Below are 14,010 nucleotides of genomic sequence, written 5' to 3'. Positions count from 1 at the left end.
ACAAAATGGAGGACAGGAGCTGGGGGGGGGGGGTGACAGGGTGACATAGGGTGACATGGCGGGGTGACGAAGTGACGTGGGGGTGACAGGGTGATGGGGTGACAGGGGGGAGGGTGACATGGAGGGGTGACACGGGGGGTGACGTGGGGTGACAAGGTGACCGGGGGGGGGTGACATGGGGGGGGTGACAGGAGGCGGGGGGTGACACAGGGGAGTGACGGTGACGTGGGGTGACATGGCGGGGTGACGACGTGACATGGGGGTGACAGGGTGATGGGGTGACACGGGGGGGTGACAGGAGCCGGGGGGTGACACGGGGGGGGGGGGGTGACGGGGTGACATAGGGTGACATGGTGACGTGGGGTGACATGGGGGGGGGTGACAGGAGCCGGGGGGTGACAGAGGCGGTGCCAAAGCTGTCGCGGCCCCGCCCCCCATTTTGGTCGCCGGTCCCTTTAAATCCTCCCCCCCCAACCGCTCGCCCCGCGCCTGCGCGCTGGGACCCCGCCCCGCCGCCGCCGCCGGCCCCGCCCCCTTCCCCCCGCGCACGCGCCGAGGCCGCACCGCCGCGCGCCGCCGGGGCGGGAAAGCGCCGGGACTCGCTGCCGTTGCCGGGGCAACCGCGACCACCCCCCCCCAGGTATCCCTCCGCCGCGCCCCCCCCCATGTGTCCCTCCGCCGGGCCTACCGCCCCCTATAGCCCCTATAGCCCCTCCCCCGTCCCCTATAGCCCCTCCCCCGTCCCCTATACCTCTCCCCGTCCCCTATAGCCCCTCCCCCGTCCCCTATAGCCGCTTCCGCGTCGCCCCGCCCCGCCAGGACTCGCTGTTCCCCCCCCCCCCCCCGGAGAGGCCTCTGGGCGCCTATAGGTGGCTCGCGGGCCGCTGTAGGACGCCTCTAGGTCCCTATAGGGCGCCTATAGGGCCCCGGCGGCGCCTATAGATCCCCGGCGGCGGCGGCCGATGTCGGACTCGGGGCAGAGCCCGGCGCCGGGCGGGCGGCGGCGCTGGAGGGAGAAGGAGCCGGAAGGGGGCGGAGACCGGCGGGTGGGCGGGGCTAAGGGGGGTGGGCGGGGCTACGGGGGGTGGGCGGGCGGGGCTAAGGGGTGAGCGGCGGGGGGGTGATGGGGAGGGGCGGGGCTTGGGGGGAGTGATGGGGGGCAGGTGCATGGGGAGGGGGCGTGGCTAAGGAGGAGGTGGGCGGGGCTGGGGTGAGGGGAGGGAGGGGCGATGCGGGGGGCGTGGCTAAGGGAGGGGCGGGGTGAGTGAGTGAGAGGGGGCGGGCATGTGGTTGGGGGGAGGTGGGCGGGGCTTGGGGTGAGTGACAGGGGCACGGCAAAGGGAGGGGGCGTGGCTAAAGAGGGGCGGGGCTTGGGGTGAGTGATGGGCAGGTGTGTGGTCCAGGGCGGGGCTTATGGGGTGAGGTGGGCGGGGCTCGGTGGGTGACAGGCCACTGGCGAGGGGGCGTGGCTAAGGAGGGGGCGTGGGTCGTTGCGAAGTGGGCGGGGCTTGGACACAGTGCTGTAAGGGGGCGGGGCTGTGGGTGGGGCTTAGGGATGAGCAAGGGGACATAAAGGGGGCGGGGCCGGGGATGAGTGACAGCGGCAGGTTGGGGGGCGGGGCTACACGGATGGTGGGGGGCGGGAGGCGTGGCCCCGCCTGACCCCGCCCCCTCACAGGAGGGAGGGGAGGAGCCCCCGATGCAGAAGACGCCAATCATCCTGGCCAAGCCCCCAGGGGAGCGGGTAAGTGGGGGGCGTGGCCGGGGTGGGCGTGGCCCGGGGTGGGCGTGGCCCTGGGTGGGGCGCGGCCTGGGCCCCGCCCCCCCGCTGACCTCTTTTTCCTTGGGGGGGGGCGGAAGCAGCAGCAGCAGGCGAAGGCGGGGCCCGGCCCGGCCCCGCCCACCCCCGCCCCGGCCCCGCCCATCGTCCTGATGAAGGCGCGGGGAGAGGAGGGGCGGGGCGGGGGCGGGGCCGGTGCGGGGGAGGGACCGGCGTTGGCCCCGCCCCGCGAGAGGGAGGGGCCCCGCCCCACCCAGCCCGTCTACCAATTGCACGGCAGGGGGCTGCCCCCCCCCGGAGCCCTGGACCGTGAGTGGGCGGGGCCACGGGGGAGGGGGCGGGGCTAAGGCTTGGGGGCTAAAGGGGGGGGCTCGTAGTTTGGGGGCGGGGCTAGCACCCTGTGGGAGGGGCTAAAGGTGGGGAGAACTGGGCGGGGCTTGAGGGTGGGCGTGGCTAATGGCACCTGGGCTGGGCTAGTGGGCGGGGCTAATGGTCGGTGGGAGGGGCTAATGACTCCTGGGGTGGCTAATAGCTGGTGGGCGTGGTTAACGGTTGATGGGCGGGGCTAATGGCTGTGGGCAGGGCTAACGGGCCGTGGGCGGGGCTTGTGGCCTCTGGGCTGGGCCGGTGGGTGGGGCTAATGGTAGGCGTGGTTAAAGGTTGGTGGGTGGGGCTAATGACCAGCTGGGTTGGCTACTGGCTGGTGGGCGGGGCTAGTGGCCTCTGGGCTGGGCTGGTGGCCGGTGGGCGGGACTAATGCTTGGTGGGCGTGGTTAAAGGTTGATGGGCGGGGCTGGTGGGCGGGGCTAATGGCGGGTGGGGGGTGGGGCTAGCGGCCTCTGGGCTGGGCTAATTCGGCCGGTGGGCACGGCTCAGGGGGGGCGGGCGGGTCTAACGGGTGTGGGGCGGGGTCTGGGGGGTGGGGGCGTGGCCGGAGGGGGGCGTGGCCCGGACGGCTGGCGGCCCCTCCCCCAGCGGTGGCCGGGCAGGCCCGATTGGCCGCCCCCGAGAAGATGAAGACCAGCATCAAACTGGTGGACGAGCAGATGAACTGGTGCGACAGCGCCCTGGAGGTGGGGGCGGGGCCCGGGGGGAGGGGCGCCTCCCGGGGGGGCGGGGTCTATAGGGGCCACCCCCCCCCCCCCCCCCGGGTCCCCTATAGGGGTGTGGGGGGGGTCTATAGGGGTCAATGGGACGCCTGCATCCCTTATAAGGGGATCTATAGGGGGTCTATAGGGGGTCTATAGGGGTCACCCCCTCTCCAGGGTCCCCTATAGGGGGTGGGGGGGGGTCTATAGGGGGTCTGGGGGGTCTATAGGGGTTCTGGGGGGGTCTATAGGGGTCACCCACCCTCCTGAGTCCCCTATAGGGGGTGTGGGGGGGTCTATAGGGGGTCTATAGGGGTCACCCACCCTCCTGAGTCCCCTATAGGGGGTCTGGGGGGGTCTATAGGGGGTCTGGGGGGGTCTATAGGGGTCACCCACCCTCCTGAGTCCCCTATAGGGGGTGGGGGGGGGTCTATAGGGGGTCTGGGGGGGTCTATAGGGGTCACCCACCCTCCTGAGTCCCCTATAGGGGGTGTGGGGGGTCTATAGGGGATCTATAGGGGGTCTGTAGGGGTCACCCACCCTCCTGAGTCCCCTATAGGGGGTCTGGGGGGGTCTATAGGGGGTCTATAGGGGTCAGCCGCTCTCCAGGGTCCCCTATAGGGGGTCTGGGGGGTCTATAGGGGGTCTATAGGGGTCAGCCCCTCTCCAGGGTCCCCTATAGGGGGTGTGGGGGGGTCTATAGGGGATCTATAGGGGGTCTATAGGGGTCACCCACCCTCCTGAGTCCCCTATAGGGGGTCTGGGGGGGTCTATAGGGGTCAATGGGACGCCTGCAACCCCTATAGGGGGGGTCTATAGGGGGCACCCCCTGTCCCGGGCCCCCTGTGGGGGGGATCTATAGGGGTCGCGGGGGTCGCCCACCTCCCTTGGCCCCCTATAGGGGGTGGGGGTGGGGTCTGTGGGGCGGCCCCTCCTCCTGGGCCCCCTATAGGGGGTGGGTGGGGTCTATAGGGGCGGCCCAGACGCCCGCCCTCCCCTCCCAGTTCCTGCTGGAGCAGACGGACGTGCTGGTGGTGGGAGCACTGGGGCTGCAGGGCACCGGCAAGTCCACGCTGCTCTCCCTGCTGGCCGCCAACCAGCCTGAGGAGGACCCCCGGTACTGGGAGCACTGGGAGGGACTGGGAGGGGACTGGGGGGGGAGTGGGGGGCACTGGGAGGGGCTGGAGGGGGAGTGGGGGGCACTGGGAGGGACTGGAAGGGGACTGGGAGGGACTGGAGGGGGAGTGGGGGGCACTGGGAGGGACTGGAGGGGGACTGGGAGACACTGGAGGGGGAGTGGGGGGCACTGGGAGGGAGTGGGAGGGACTGGAGGGGGAGTGGGGGGCACTGGGAGGGAGTGGGAGGGACTGGAGGGGGAGTGGAGGGCACTGGGAGGGACTGAGGGGGGACTGGGAGACACTGGAGGGGGACTGGGGGGCACTGGGAGGGACTGAGGGGGGACTGGGAGGGACTGGGGGGGAGTGGGGGGCACTGGGAGGGGCTGGAGGGGGAGTGGGGGGCACTGGGAGGGACTGGAGGGGGACTGGGAGGGACTGGAGGGGGAGTGGGGGGCACTGGGAGGGACTGGAGGGGGACTGGGAGACACTGGAGGGGGAGTGGGGGGCACTGGGAGGGACTGAGGGGGGACTGGGAGGGACTGGAGGGGGAGTGGAGGGCACTGGGAGGGACTGGAGGGGGACTAGGAGACACTGGGAGGGACTGGGAGGGGACTGGAGGGGGACTGGGAGACACTGGGAGGGACTGGGAGGGGACTGGGAGGGACTGGGATAGACTGGGAGGGACTGGGATAGACTGGGAGGGGACTGGGAGATGACTGGGAGGGACTGGTATAGACTTGGGGGGACTGGGATAGACTGGGAGGGGATGGGGAGGGACTGGGATAGACTGGGAGGGGTTAGGAGGGGACTGGGAGGGAGCATGCCGTGGTGGTGGGCGTCTACAGGTGGAACTGGGGGCACTGGGAGGGGACTGGGATAGACTGGGAGGGACTGGGATAGACTGGGAGGGGACTGGGGTATACTGGGAGGAGGCTGGGAGGAACTGGGAGTCCCGCCGTGGGTCCGGGTGGCGCCGTGGGTCCAGGTGTCACTGTGGGTCCGGGTGGCGCCGTGGGTCCGGGTGTCGCCGTGGGTCTGGGTGTCGCTGTGGGTCCGGGTGACGCCGTGGGTCCGGGTGTTGCCATGGGTCCGGGTGTCACCGTGGGTCCGGGTGTCGCCGTGTGTCCGGGTGGCGCCGTGGGTCCGGGTGTCGCCGTGTGTCCGGGTGGCGCCGTGGGTCCGGGTGTCACCGTGGGTCCGGGTGACGCCGTGGGTCTGGGTGTCGCTGTGGGTCCGGGTGTCACCGTGGGTCCGGGTGTCACCGTGGGTCCGGGTGGCGCCGTGGGTCGCGCTGTGGGTCCGGGTGTCGCCGTGGGTCCGGGTGTCGCCGTGGGTCGCGCCGTGGGTCCGGGTGTCGCTGTGGGTCCGGGTGATGCCGTGGGTCCGGGTGGCGCCGTGGGTCCGGGTGTCGCTGTGGGTCCGGGTGACGCCGTGGGTCCGGGTGTCACCGTGGGTCCGGGTGACGCCGTGGGTCCGGGTGACGCCGTGGGTCCGGGTGTCGCCGTGTGTCCGGGTGACGCCGTGGGTCCGGGTGACGCCGTGTGTCCGGGTGACGCCGTGGGTCCGGGTGTCGCCGTGGGTCCGGGTGACGCCGTGGGTCCGGGTGTCGCCGTGGGTGCCAGCCCCCCGCCTGCCCCCCAGGGCCTTCGTCTTCCGCCCCCAGGGCCCGGAGCTGCGGGAGCGCGGGGGCAGCCAGACCGGGGGCATCGACTTCTTCATCACCCAGGAGCGCGTCGTCTTCCTCGACACCCAGGTGCGCAGTCGGCCCCAATCACCCCTAATTACCCCTAATCACCCCCTAATAACACCTAATCACCCCTTAATTACCCCTAATTACCCCCTAATAACACCTAATCACCCCCTAATTACCCCTAATCACCCCCTAATAACACCTAATCACCCCTTAATTACCCCTAATTACCCCCTAATAACACCTAATCACCCCTTAATTACCCCTAATTACCCCCTAATAACACCTAATCACCCCCTAATTACCCCTAATCACCCCCTAATAACACCTAATCACCCCCTAATTACCCCTAATCACCCCCTAATAACACCTAATTACCCCTAATCACCCCCTAATAACACCTAATCACCCCTTAATTACCCCTAATCACCCCCTAATAACACCTAATTACCCCTTAATTACCCCTAATCACCCCCTAATAACACCTAATCACCCCCTAATTACCCCTAATCACCCCCTAATAACACCTAATCACCCCTTAATTACCCCTAATCACCCCCTAATAACACCTAATCACCCCCTAATTACCCCTAATCACCCCCTAATAACACCTAATCACCCCCTAATTACCCCTAATCACCCCCAATAACACCTAATCACCCCTTAATTACCCCTAATCACCCCCTAATAACACCTAATCACCCCTTAATTACCCCTAATCACCCCTAATCACCCCCTAATAACACCTAATCACCCCTTAATTACCCCTAATTACCCCTAATCACCCCCTAATAACACCTAATCACCCCTTAATTACCCCTAATCACCCCCTAATAACACCTAATCACCCCTTAATTACCCCTAATCACCCCTAATCACCCCCTAATAACACCTAATCACCCCTTAATTACCCCTAATTACCCCTAATCACCCCTAATAACACCTAATCACCCCTTAATTACCCCTAATTACCCCTAATCACCCACTAATAACACCTAATCACCCCTTAATTACCCCTAATCACCCCCTAATCACCCCTAATCACCCCCAATAACCCCCAATTACCCCTAATAACCCCCAATAACCCCTAATCACCCCCTAATTACCCCTAATCACCCCCTAATAACACCTAATCACCCCTTAAATACCCCTAATAACCCCTAATCACCCCTAATAACACCTAATTACCCCCTAATAACCCCTAATTACCCCTAATCACCCCTAATGACCCCTAATGACCCCTAATCACCCCTAATTACCCCTAATCACCCCTTAATTACCCCTAATCACCCCCTAATCACCCCTAATCACCCCTAATAACCCCTAATTACCCCTAATAACCCCTAATAACCCCTAATGACCCCTAATGACCCCTAATCACCCCCATGGCGCTGTTACATCATCGATACCCCTAATCACCACTTAATTCCCCCTAATGAATCGCCCCTCCCCCCATTCCCCCCTCCCCCCATGGCGCTCTTCCCCCCCTCGTGACGTCATCGTGACCGCGCCGTGACCTCACCGTGACCGCCCCTCCCCCCCCCAGCCCATCCTGAGCCCCGCCCTCCTCGATCACCTGATCAACAACGACCGGAAGCTCCCGCCCGAGTACGGCCTCCCCCACACCTACGTGGAGCTGCAGGTCCGTGACGTCACCGCGGGGGGCGGGGCGGGGGGCGGGGCGGGGGCGGCGCCGTGGGGGATGGGGGATAGCGCGGGGGGGGGGAGGGGCGGGATTAGGGGGTAATGAGGGGGAATTAGAGTTAATGAGGGGTGATTGGGGGTGATTATTAGGGGTGATTAGGGGGTAATTAGCGTTAATTAGGGGTTAATTAGGGGTAATTAGGGGGCATTAGGGGTAATTAGGGGTGATTAGGGGGTAATTAGGGGGTAATTAGGGGTGATTAGGGGTGATTAGGGGGTAATTAGGGGGTAATTAGGGGGTATTAGGGGTAATTAGGGGTGATTAGGGGGTAATTAGGGGGTATTAGGGGTAATTAGGGGTGATTAGGGGGTAATTAGGGGTGATTAGGGCGTATTGGGGCGATTAGGGGTGATTAGGGGGTAGTTAGGGGTATTAGGGGTGATTAGGGGTAATTAGCATTAATTAGGGGTTAATTAGGGGTAATTAGGGGGTATTAGGGGTAATTAGGAGTGATTGGGGTGATTAGGGGGTAATTAGGGGGTATTAGGGGTAATTAGGGGGTAATTAGGGGTGATTAGCGGGTAATTACGGGTTATTAGGGGTGATTAGGGATTAATTAGGGGTAATTAGGGGGTAATTAGGGGTGATTAGGGGATAATTAGGGGTTATTAGGGGTGATTAGGGGGTAATTAGGAGTTAAACGGTAATTAACAGGTAATTAGGAGCAATAAAGGGTTATTAGGGGCTGATCAGGGGTGATAAAGGTTAATTAATGGGTAATTAGGGGCGATAAAGGGTTATTAGGGGTAATTAGGGGGTATTAATGGGGCGATGGGGGTGGGAGGGGCCAATGAGGGTCATTGGTTGGGAATAATTAATGAGCCGCAATTAATTAGGGTTGGTTGATTAATTTGGAACGCTTAATTAGGGTGATTAATTAGGGATAATTAATTAGGGGTAGTTAATTAAGGGTGGGGGCGGGGAAGGGGGTGGGCTCTGACGTGGGGGCGGGGAAAAGGGGCGGGGAAAGGGGGCGGGCTCTGACGTGGGGCGGGGAAGGGGCGGGCTCTGACGTGGGGGCGGGGAAGGGGCGGGCTCTGACGTGGGGGTGGGGAAAGGGGGGCGGGCTCTGACATGGGGGTGGGGAAGGGGGCGGGCTCTGACGTGGGGGCGGGGAAGGGGGTGGGCTCTGATGTGGGGGCGGGGAAGGGGGCGGGCTCTGACGTGGGGGCAGGGAAGGGGGCGGGCTCTGACGTGGGGGCGGGGAAGGGGGCGGGCTCTGACGTGGGGGCAGGGAAAGGGGGGCGGGCTCTGATGTGGGGGCAGGGAAGGGGGCGGGCTCTGATGTGGGGGCGGGGAAGGGGGCGGGCTCTGATGTGGGGGCGGGGAAGGGGGCGGGCTCTGATGTGGGGGCAGGGAAGGGGGCGGGCTCTGACGTGGGGGCGGGGAAGGGGGCGGGCTCTGACGTGGGGCCCTGCCCCACACGTGTGGGGCGCAGTCGCTGCAGATCGCGGCGTTCCTCTTCACCGTCTGCCACGTGGTGCTGCTGGTGCAGGATTGGTTCACCGACCTCGGCCTCTACCGGTAGGCCCCGCCCCCCGGCCGCCCCACGGCCGCCCCACGGCTGCCCCACGGCCGCCCCACGGCCGCCCCACGGCCGCCCCACGGCCGCCTCGGGGCTCCGCGGCCGGCCCTGCGGCCGCTTCGTGCTGCTCCCCGATGGGGGTCTGCCCCATAGCGGGGGGTCCTGACCCACAGCAGGGTGTTCTGCCCCATAGCGGGGGGTCCTGCCCCATAGAGAGGGGTCCTGACCCATAGCGGAGGGGTTCTGCCCCATAGCAGGGGGTTCTGCTCCATAGGGCGGATTCTGCCCCATAGCGGGGGGTCTGCCCCATAGCGGAGGGGTTCTGCCCCATAGAGAGGGGTTCTGCCCCATAGTGGGGTGTTCTGCCCCATAGCGGGGGGTCTGCCCCATAGCGGGGGGTTCTGCCCCATAGAGAGGGGTCCTGCCCCATAGCGGGGGTTCTGCCCCATAGAGAGGTGTTCTGCCCCATCGAGGGGTGGAGGCTGCCCCACAGCTGCCCCACAGCCCCAGTTCCTGCCCCATAGCCGCCCCACAGGCCCAGGCTCTGCCCCACAACTCCCCCCAAGCCCACGCTCCTGCCCCATAGCTGCCCCCCCAACCCCCTTTTCCAGACCCCCAACCCCCCCCTCCCTCCCCGCCCCACAACTGGCCCCCACCCCAAGTCCCTGCCCCATAACTACACCCAGCTCGACCCCCACCCCCCCGCCCCACGGCCGCCCCCCAACCTCCCTCTGCCCCCCAGGTTCCTGCAGACGGCGGAGATGGTGAAGCCCTCGACCCCCTCCCCCAGCCACGAGCCCAGCGGCGCCGCCGGCCCCGAGGAGCCCTCGGAGTACTACCCCCACCTGAGTGAGCCCCACGGACCCCTGCCCCACAGCTGCGCCCCCGGACCCATAACTGAGCCCCCGGACCCACAACTGAGCCCCCCGGACCCATAACTGAGCCCCTGGACCCATAACTGAGCCCCCAGCCCCATAGCCAGCCCCCCACCTGAGTGAGCCCCACGGATCCCTGCCCCACAGCTGCGCCCCCGGACCCATAACTGAGCCCCCAGCCCCATAGCCAGCCCCCCACCTGAGTGAGCCCCACGGATCCCTGCCCCACAGCTGCGCCCCCGGACCCATAACTGAGCCCCCAGCCCCATAGCCAGCCCCCCACCTGAGTGAGCCCCACGGACCCCTGCCCCACAGCTGCGCCCCCGGACCCATAACTGAGCCCCCAGCCCCATAGCCAGCCCCCCACCTGAGTGAGCCCCACGGACCCCTGCCCCACAGCTGCGCCCCCGGACCCATAACTGAGCCCCCGGACCCACAACTGGGCCCCCAGCCCCATACCCAGCCCGCCACCTGGGTGAGCCCCACCGATCCCAGCCCCATAACCCCCTCCTGCCCCATAACCACCACCCAGCCCCATAACTACCCCTCCCCCAGCCCCATAACTGCCCCTCCCCCAGCCCCACAACTACCCCTCCCCCAGCCCCATAACTGACCCCCCCAGCCCCATAATTGCCCCTCCCCCAGCCCCATAACTGACCCCCCCAGCCCCATAATTGCCCCTCCCCCAGCCCCATAACCGACCCCCCCAGCCCCATAACTGCCCCTCCCCCAGCCCCACAACTACCCCTCCCCCAGCCCCATAACTGCCCCTCCCCCAGCCCCACAACTACCCCTCCCCCAGCCCCATAACTGACCCCCCCAGCCCCACAACTGCCCCAGCCCCATAGCCAGACCCCTCCCCCAGCCCCAAACACCCCAGCCCCCCAACCTCCCCCCCCCAAAGCCCCTCCCCACCCCCGAGCCCCCTCCCCCCGCCCCTCCCCCCACCCCCCCACCCCCCAACCGCCCCTCCCCCCCCAGTTTTCGTCCAGACCCGCGCCCGCCCCGAGGCCTTCTGCCCCCGCCGCCTGCGGCAGATGCACCGGGTGCTGGACCGGCTGATGGCCCACTCCCACCTCAAGTACAAGGGGACGGGGGGGAGGGGCGGGGGGGGAGGGGCGGGGGAGGGGGGAGGGGAGCCCGGACCCCTGGGTGCACGATGGAGGGGGGGAGGGGTCCTGGGGGGGGTGGTGGGGGTGGTCTGGGCCCCTGGGTCTGCTATGGGGGTGGGGGAGGGGCGGGAGGGGGAGGGGCGGGGGGAGGGGGGAGGGGAGCCCGGACCCCTGGGTGCACGATGGAGGGGGGGGGAGGGGTCCGGGGGGGCGGGGTGTGGTTCTGGGCCCCTGGGTCTGCTATGGGGGTGGGGGAGGGGCGGGGGGAGGGGGGAGGGGAGCCCGGACTCCTAGGTGCACGATGGAGGGGGGGGGAGGGGTCTTGGGGGGGGGGGAGGGGAGCCTGGACCCCTGGGTCCACGATGGGGGGAGGGGTCGTGGGTGGGGGAGGGGAGCCCGGACCCACGATGGGGGGAGGGGAAGGGTCGGGGAGGGGGGATGGGGGGGAGGGGTCCTGGGTGGGGGAGGGGGGTCTCGGACACCTGGGTCCCCTCTGGGGGGGGATGGGGTGGGGGAGGGGTCCAGGGTGGGGGATGGGGGTGAGAAATCCTGGACCCCGGGGGAGGGGGGGCGGGGAATGGGGGATTCTGGGTGGGGGAGGGGCGCCGTGAGTGGGGGAGGGGGGGGGGGATCCCAGACCCCTGGGACCCCTATGTGGGGGGGGAGGGGAGGGTCTGGGGGGGGGGGGGAGGGGGGTCTTTACAGACCCCCGGGTCCCCTCGGGGGGGGGGTGGGGGGAGGGGCGCGGGGGGTGGGGTGGGGGTGGGGGGAGGGGCGGCCGCTGCCCCCGCCCCTCCCCCCCCCAGGCTCGCTCTCCATGCGGGAGTGCGGGCTGCTGCCGGGGCTCCCCGAGGGCTTCCTGGAGGCCGAAGTCAACCTCTTCCTCCTGCCCCCCCTGGAGGAGGAGGGGGAGGACGCCCCGCCCCGCCCCGGTGAGTGCCCCTCCCCCCACCCCGCCCCCCCCCCCCCCCCCCCCACCCCCACCCCCCCCCGAGGGGACCCAGGCATTCGGGACCCGCAACCTCCCCTCCCCCAACCAACCCCACCCCCACGCCCACCCAAGCCCCTCCCCCACCCCTCAACCCCCACCCAAGCCCCTCCCCCGCCCTCTACTCCCCCACCCCCTCAAACCCCTCCCCGCTCCCCACCCAACCCCCTCCCCCACACCCACGCCCCTCCCCCACCCCCTCAAACCCCTCCCCCGCTCCCCACCCAACCCCCTCCCCCCACCCACGCCCCTCCCCCACCCAGCCAGACCCCCTCCCCCACTCCCCATCCCCCCAACCCCCTCCCCACCCCCCAGCCAAGCTCTTCCCCCACCCCATCCCCCCACCCACACCCCTCCCCCACCCCAACCCCCTCCCCAGCCCCTCCCCCACCCCCCAACCCCCTCCCCCACTCCCCACCCACCCCCATTCCCCCTCCCCCTGCCCCTCCCCCACCCCCAGCCTGCCCCTCCCCCACCCCCCTCCCCCACCCACGCCCCTCCCCTACCCCAACCCCCTCCCCCGCCCCCAGCCAAGCCCCTCCCCCTCCCCCCCCCCGCCAGGGGCCCCCGCCATCCGGTCGGGGGCCCCTCCCCCCGCCGCCCCTCCCCCACCCAAGCGTCCGGGTGCGCAGGTGGGGGAGGGGCCCCCCTCTTCCCGCTCCTCCCCCCCTACCGGGGGCACGGCCCCTTCGCCTCCCTCCTGGCCCGGCTGCGGGGGAGGGTCCTGGCCGCCGCCCGCGCCCAGCTCTCCCACACCCTCCTGACCGAGCGGAACTGGTGAGACTGGGGGGCACTGGGAGGGGATTGGGAGGGACTGGGAGCAACTGGGAGGGACTGGGAGGGGACCTGGGGGGACTGGGAGGGGATTTGGGGGGACTGGGAGCAACTGGGAGGGACTGGGAGGGGACCTGGGGGGACTGGGAGGCACTGGGAGGGACTGGGAGGGGATTTGGGGGGACTGGGAGCAACTGGGAGGCACTGGAAGGGGACCTCGGGGGACTGGGAGGGGATTTGATGGGACTGGGAGGGACTGGGAGTGACTGGGAGGGGACCTGGGGGGACGGGGAGGGGATTTGAGGGGACTGGGAGCAACTGGGAGGGACTGGGAGGGGACCTCGGGGGACTGGGAGGGGATTTGGGGGGACTGGGAGCAACTGGGAGGCACTGGAAGGGGACCTGGGGGGACTGGGAGGGGATTTGGGGGGACTGGGAGCAACTGGGAGGCACTGGAAGGGGACCTGGGGGGACTGGGAGGGGATTTGAGGGGACTGGGAGGGACTGGGAGCGACTGGGAGGGGACCTGGGGGGACGGGGAGGGGATTTGAGGGGACTGGGAGCAACTGGGAGGGACTGGGAGGGGACCTGGGGGGACTGGGAGGGGATTTGGGGGGACTGGGAGGCACTGGGAGGGGATTTGAGGGGACTGGGAGGGGACCTGGGGGGACTGGGAGGGGATTTGAGGGGACTGGGAGCAACTGGGAGGAACTGGGGGGCACTGGGAGGGGATTTGGGGGGACTGGGAGGGGACTGGGAGGGACTGGGAGGGGATTTGGGGGGACTGGGAGGGACTGGAAGGGGACTCGGAGGGCACTGGGAGGGACTGGGGGGCACTGGGAGGGACTGGGCGGAGACTGGGATGGCTTTGGGGCACACCAGGGCTTACTGGTAGGCACTGGGAGGGCCTATACTAACCTATGGTGGTTTGTATTGGTCTGTGTTGGTTCTTACTGGTCTATACTGGTTCTTACTGGTTTATACTGGTCCGGCAGGTTCCACTACGCCGCCCGGATCTGGGACGGGGTGAAGAAATCCTCGGCCCTGGCGGAGTACAGCCGCCTGCTGGGATGAGCCGGGGCCCCTCCCCCACCCGGGGCGGCCCCTCCCCCACCCGGGGGGGCCCCTCCCCCCCCCCCCCCCCCCCCCCGGCCGGGATCAATTAAAAGCGCCTGGAACCTCCCCGGCTTTGTTTGGGGGGGGGGGGGGATTCGTTCGTTAGGGAGTTAACGACCTCCCCCCGCCTTAATTACCCCCCCAGCCCTTAATTGCCCCCCCCAGGGGTCTTAATTACCCCCCAGACACTAATTATCCCCCCCAGGGGTCTTAATTACCCCCCCCGACACTAATTACCC

General features: G+C 67.9%; 1 protein-coding gene across 4 annotated transcripts; it reads left to right on the top strand.

Annotated features, from left to right (window-relative positions):
- Positions 1–853: 853 nt before the first annotated feature.
- SMG9 (SMG9 nonsense mediated mRNA decay factor) lies at positions 854–13,805 on the top strand. 4 transcript variants are annotated; one of them, XM_087778473.1, is made up of 13 exons: positions 854–1,046; positions 1,679–1,744; positions 1,861–2,089; positions 2,756–2,853; positions 3,873–3,985; positions 5,628–5,739; positions 7,223–7,318; positions 8,877–8,905; positions 9,649–9,755; positions 10,763–10,871; positions 11,701–11,825; positions 12,514–12,658; positions 13,651–13,805. In XM_087778473.1, exons 1-13 carry the CDS (start codon positions 963–965, stop codon positions 13,727–13,729), a joined length of 1,392 nt encoding a protein of 463 aa, XP_087634599.1. In that variant the 5' UTR covers positions 854–962; the 3' UTR covers positions 13,730–13,805. The 4 variants fall into 4 exon arrangements, with proteins under 4 accessions (XP_087634599.1, XP_087634598.1, XP_087634597.1 ...); XM_087778472.1 differs by having other exon boundaries at positions 858–1,046; positions 1,864–2,089; positions 8,820–8,905; XM_087778471.1 differs by having other exon boundaries at positions 858–1,046; positions 8,820–8,905.
- Positions 13,806–14,010: the final 205 nt, after the last annotated feature.

This window comes from Nipponia nippon, unplaced genomic scaffold (assembly GCF_047370975.1).
Source record: "Nipponia nippon isolate SJK-2023a ecotype South Korea unplaced genomic scaffold, ASM4737097v1 scaffold_44, whole genome shotgun sequence".
Lineage (NCBI taxonomy): Eukaryota > Metazoa > Chordata > Aves > Pelecaniformes > Threskiornithidae > Nipponia > Nipponia nippon.
Note: the sequence above shows the minus strand (reverse complement) of the source record. Positions and strands in the feature narration are given on the sequence as shown.